Source organism: Myotis davidii, unplaced genomic scaffold (assembly GCF_000327345.1).
Source record: "Myotis davidii unplaced genomic scaffold, ASM32734v1 scaffold663, whole genome shotgun sequence".
Classification (NCBI taxonomy): domain Eukaryota; kingdom Metazoa; phylum Chordata; class Mammalia; order Chiroptera; family Vespertilionidae; genus Myotis; species Myotis davidii.
In genome coordinates, this window is record NW_006295816.1 from 2,241,081 (window position 1) to 2,246,681 (window position 5,601).

The following is a 5,601-nucleotide window of genomic DNA, read 5'->3' on the forward strand; positions in this document are numbered from 1 at the left end:
GCTGGCGGGGGCCCCCGGGGGCCCACCCTCACCCACTGCACTCCGGGCCGCAGCCACAAGAAAGCAATTAAGGGCGCGATGATGGGGCTGGAATTATTCAGCTATTAAGGTGCCTGATAAGCTGGAAGCCACTCAGCTCCATGATTAATCAGCCGGGCCAGGAGCAGGCGGGCGGGGTTCTCGGAGGGGCAGGGTCTGCACTAGGCTCCCGCTCCCACCCAGGCACGCGTGCTCACACGCATGCACACACACGCATACACACACGCACGCATGGGCATGCTCACAGGGCCTGCGCTCCCACCAGGCAGACCTGCACCTAAGCTCTGTCACTCCAGCCAGGGGTGGGACCCAAAACCAGGACCCCCCCCCAATCCACCTGCTCCCATGCTCATCCCTGCACCCACTCTGCACCTACAGGTGACACCAGTGGGTCCTGTCCTCACAGCCCACACGGTATTTACCCCCTCCCTTCCCGGTGGCCGGAGTAGTGCCCCTGCCCCCCTCAGGCAGCCCTCAATGTGCCAGTGTGCGTGGCCTATGGTCTCACGGGGCAGTGTGCCTGTCTGCCTGTGGGACTACAACACCCAGTGGAGTCGGCACTCAGCCCTCCCCTAGGGGAGCCCCCCACATGGTCCTGTCAGAGGCCCACCGCAAGGGGAAGCCAGGAAGGGCCTGCTCAGAGCACAGCCCGAACACTGACACAGACACCTGGTGAGCAGGTGCAGCGCTGGGGGTTAGAGACACAGGCTCCGGGCTCTGCCCACAGCCGGCACCACACCTCCCTGGGCCTCCTCCCTGCGCCTGCTCCCCGCAGAGGCGCCTCCGTGGTGCCTGGTCTGCGCCCCCCTTCCCCCCCGCGCTCACCCCCCTCTGGCCGCAGCTTCCCGTAACTGACCGTAATGGGAAAACAAAACACATTTCTAGCGTTGGCTGTGCCTATTGAGCGCTGTGTTATGGTCTTGTTCCTAATTTAGAAACTTAGTGAGTTGAACAGTTTCTATTTTTCTCTTTAAGGAAAAAGATAAAGTCAGGAGCTTCACCCAGCCCCGGCTGTCCTGGGAAGGTCCCCCTGCAGGTCTCTAACCCCCCCCCCCCCGCCCCAGGCCTCAGTTTCCCTATCTGCACAGTGAGAGGCTTAGAGCAGATGGTCCTGGGAGCTCGCCTAGCTGCCGGCCGAGGGTGGTCCTGGCTCAGGTCAGGGTCCAGGAGAAGACCCCTGTCCTGGCGGGGCTGTCCCCGTAGCTGCCCACACTACGCGCGCACACACATTCACCGCCAGACACACGTGTGCAAACACTCCAGCCCCCCCCCCAACAGAGCCTGCTCCCGGGCCCCACCCGCACCCACATGCACGCCCTCAGATCACGCTGAGCTGGAAAACGGGGCCCATGCCCCCTCAGGCGGGCGATTACAGATTTAATTAAAAGTGACACAGTAAATAAAAAACATATAAAATGTAATTTGTGTGGGTAGCGAGGGGTGACTGGGGAGGGCGGCGTGGCTCCTGTTTTAATTAGGGTGCCTGCTTGTGATAGCGCTCCTCCACTGGCTCGGGCAGGGGCCTGCGGGGGTGGAGATGGCCCCCCTTCACCCCGAGGGCTCCCTGCATTCTGGAGGCAGCCTCTGTCCCCAGACCCTCTACCCAGTGGGCACCCTGGACTCTGAGGTGCCCTGTAGGTGATCCCCGATTTAAGTCAGAACCAAGAGACTCCGGAGCCTTGAGTCCTGCTGCTAGAGCTCCCCATCTAGTGTTCCCCTCTTGGCCCCCGCTTCCAGCTCCCAAGACTTTCAGGAAGTTCCTCCTGATGTCTGACTGAAGTCCTTCTAGCTGTAATGGCCTGGTTTCCTCCTTGTGCAAAGCTGCCCTCCCTGGAGCCTGGAATCCCAGCCTTCTCCCCCGTCCTCTCCCCCCCTCTCCCCCAGCAGAGGAGGAGGGAAGTGTCTGTCACAGAGTTCCTGCCTGTGGGGAGTTGCTCCCTGAACCCCGTGTCCCTGAGTCCATCTGATGAGGTAGCCCCTCCATCGCCCCTACATGGGGCCAGGGAACGAGGGAGGGTGGGGCGGCCCAGCGTGAGGGGCCATCCTGGGCATGCATGCACGCGTGGGGCATGTGTGCGCACACGGGGGACCCTGCACAGGGCCGAGGCTCCATGCTCGGCAGCCTCGGCGAGGCTGTGCCTGGCTCGCTTGCTGCCTGCGTGTGGGTGAGTCTGAGAGGTGAGCACCTGTGACCTGGGTGGAGGGCTGACGGTGGCTGGCACTGGCCAGGCCCCTGGGACCTGGTGGGCAGTGGGTCTTGGCCCGGCCGTGTGTGGGGGCGCGTCCCCGACCTCGCTGCACTCACAGCCTTTGTAGATGTCCGTGGGGATCTGCACCGCCGTGTACGAGTAGTTGACCTTGTTCTTGAAGTTGGCGTCCTCAACGAAGTCCAGCTTCAGGGTGCTGACCTTGGCCCCCTTTTCCACATCCTCAATCTCAGGGTCGTCCTGCAGGAAGGGACCCCCCGCCCCGGCAGTGTCAGGGCTGGCCATGGGGAGGGGGGTCAGAGAGGCTGCAGGCAGGGGAGGGCCAGGGGCCAGGGGGTGGGGACATCTCAGAATCAGACGATTGCAGACAGAGACAGAGAGAGATGCAGAGACACGGGGTGTGGTCCCCTCACTCGGGCGGCCTGTGACTCTCACCTGCTCACCCCACTCATATCTCCCCCCAGATTCCGAAACCAAAACCAAACCAACTCTTCTCCACATCCCGAAAGACCAATCATCAAGTCACCAGCAAGGGAGGCAAACCTGGATATCAGTGAGGAGCGGCGCTGCAGACCTCTGCCCTCGGGACGCGCCTCGTGCAACCCCTGGGGGGGCCTTGGTGCCCTTCCCAGAGCTCTGTGATCCCCACTGGGGCCCTGCCCACCCCTGGCGTCATCTGGGGGGCAGCCCTGCAGCGGGGTGACTAGGTCTGAGGTGGGGGAGCCCTGGGGGAGGGCTGGGGCAGAGGCTAGCACGGAGACCCAGCCTGCTGGCAGCGGGCCGGCAGGGCCCCCGTCGACTTTCTAAAAGGAGCTGCAGCTCTGACAGGTGCCAATTATTCCGTCTCTGGCCGGGCAGGCTGGGCATGCGCCGTGCGCCCCCCGCCCACCGCCCGCTGCAGGCTGGCAGGAGCGGGTCTGAGCGACAGTGTTGACTGCAGCTGAGGGGGGCGGGCAGGCACGGGAGCAGGTGTGCGAGGGGGAAGGGAGGATGGTGGGGAGAGAGAAGGGGAGACAGGAAAAAGGCGGCAGGGCAGAGTTGGGGGGCTTTGTGCCCCGGGAGGAAGCTGTGTAAGTGGCTGAACTGGCCACATGCTCCCCACGGCCCCACCAGGCCCGGGACCAGCTGGGCAGGGGCCAGGTCGTCTCCTCCGCCTGCGGGTGGTCAGGGCAGCGGCCTGGGGCTCACTGCACCTCGGCTCCTGCCTCTGGGGGTCGCACAGGCTGCCTTGTCTGGGGAAAGAGGGCCGTGCCCTCCTGGAGGGCCTGCAGCAACTCCCCTTTTCATCTCTTTAGGGGTCGGGTTTTGTACTGCACGACCCAAGCTCTGTGCTGCCCTCCACCCACCCGCCCCAGCTCTGCACACCCCAGGACCCTCCGCAGGCCCCGGGCGCCGGGAAAGTGGGGAGCAGCCGCCTCAGAGGCGCGAGCACTCACGTTCTGCGAGGAGGGGGGGCGGCTCGGGAGAAGAAAGCCCCCGAAATGTCAGCGCAGATGAAGGGCGCTGGGAAATGTAATCTCCCAACTTCCCGACCAATGTGACATTTGGATTCCGTGCTGATAAGCTATCAGCTGGCGAACTTTTTCCTTCCTTCTCTCCCCCTCCCCCACCTTCTGGCTGGTAATTTAAAAGTAAATGGTCTAGAAAGATCTCTAACTGTACCTCTGGCAAAGATGAAAAACACACACACACAAAACAACACGAGCCGGGGAGCGGCAAACGTGTGTGCGCGGAATTCATAGCAGGGCCGCCGGGCAGCTCCGGGGCTCCCGCCCTCAGCCAATAGATCTTTCTCTCTCTCTATCTCTTTCTCTCTGTCTCTGTCTCTCTCTTCCCCTTCCTCCTTTCCTGGCAGGGAGCGGGCTCCGTCCTGGCCCAGGGGGCGGCTTGTGCGGCGGGCAGCGGCCGTCTCCCGGTCTACGTCTAATGCACTGATTGCTAAATTCACAGCCCGCTGCCGAGGGGGGTACGCAGCTAGATTCAGGGTCTAATTAAAGGTTCGCTCTTCATTTGAATTTCAGATTCCAGCTTTAATTTTAGCAGCTTCTCTGGGCGCCACGGAGGCTCAGCCAAGGGGGAAGCACACCTGCTTTAGCCCGACCCCCCTCTTCCCCCCTGCCCGCCGCCTGCCTGTCCTGAAGGCTCCCCCAGGCCAGCCTGGCACCAGGGACCCCCTGCAGCGCCCCCTTCCTGCCTCTCACCTCTGGGTGTCACTGGAAACCTCCTGCTCCCGGAAGGACACCCCTCAGGCCAACAGGCCTGGGAGAGGAAGCCAGGATTCGGGGTCTCCTGCCCTAGCCCGCACAGGGGGGACCCAGGGACTGAGCTGTGGTGACATCTATTTCCAGAGGGGACAGTTCTCTCAGGGGCACGTGATGGACCCGGCCTCGAGAGTCGACCAAACACTGTCTCTTCCACGTGCTCTGCCCTAAGCACTCTCTCTTTTTTCAATCCTCACCTGAGGATATTTCCCCATTGATTTTAGAGAGAGTGGGAGGGAGGGGGAGAGTCAGAGAGAGAGAAACATTGATGTGAGAGAAACCCACTGTGTGGCTGCCTCTCCCACATGCCCCGACTGGGACCAGGGATGGAGCCTGCAACTGAGGTACAAGGCATGTGCCTTTGACCGGAATCGAATCCGGGACCCATCAGTCCACAGGCTGACGCTCTATCCACTGAGCCAAACTGGCTAGGGCCCCCCTTAACACTCCTGTCTCCTTTGTAGGCCCCTCCCACCCAAAGGTGCCGGTCATCTGAAGGGCAGGCACAGGACCTGGGCTACCTCTGCAGTTGGGGTGTGGACTGAGCTCCGGCCAAGCGCTGCTCACGGGGCCAGGCTGGGGGGGGGGTGCCCCGCCCGTTGAGCTGCTGTTCCCCTCACCGCAGGGAAGGGGTGCACTGACCCGAATGCACCTGGGTGGCCGAGCCTCCTGCTTCTCCGCCCCGCCCGCCTCCTCCAGGAAGCCCTCCCTGAATGCACTCCAGGCCCCTCAGTTCTGCACCTGAGCTGACCCAGGGGAGGACCCCACGTGTGGGGTCCCAGCCCGCCACACACTGCAGGAAGCTGTGCCTGAAGGGCCACAGAGACACAGCCCTGGGGGGTCTGGCCTCCAGGGGTTTGTTGGGGAAGGTGCAGGGTGGGGGCTGAGCCTCCACACCCCTCAGGCTCGAGCTCAGAATCCCAGGCTGCTGAGTCCCACCCTCATTTCCCGGCAGAGGCCACTGGCCCAGAGAGGCGTGTGGCTCCGCCCCTCCCCAGCAGAGGGCGCACTTACCAGCTCAGCATCAGCCTTGGCGTCGTAGTACACGATGTCTTCCTCCTGGTGGGGGAGGGGGGGCGGGGAGAGGCCTCAAC

The 5,601-nt window shown here is 63.1% G+C and overlaps 1 protein-coding gene across 1 annotated transcript in view; it reads right to left on the bottom strand.

Annotated features, from left to right (window-relative positions):
* Nucleotides 1-1,332: 1,332 nt before the first annotated feature.
* Nucleotides 1,333-5,601, bottom strand: part of LOC102773659 — a 58,444-nt gene continuing 54,175 nt past the window's right edge. The window contains exons 4-6 of the mRNA XM_015568293.1: nt 5,522-5,566; nt 2,345-2,486; nt 1,333-2,254 (exon numbers count right to left, since the gene is read on the bottom strand). Of these exons, the coding sequence (XP_015423779.1) occupies nt 1,746-2,254; nt 2,345-2,486; nt 5,522-5,566 (696 nt within the window). The 3' untranslated portion in view covers nt 1,333-1,745. The remainder of the gene's footprint in view (nt 2,255-2,344; nt 2,487-5,521; nt 5,567-5,601) is intronic.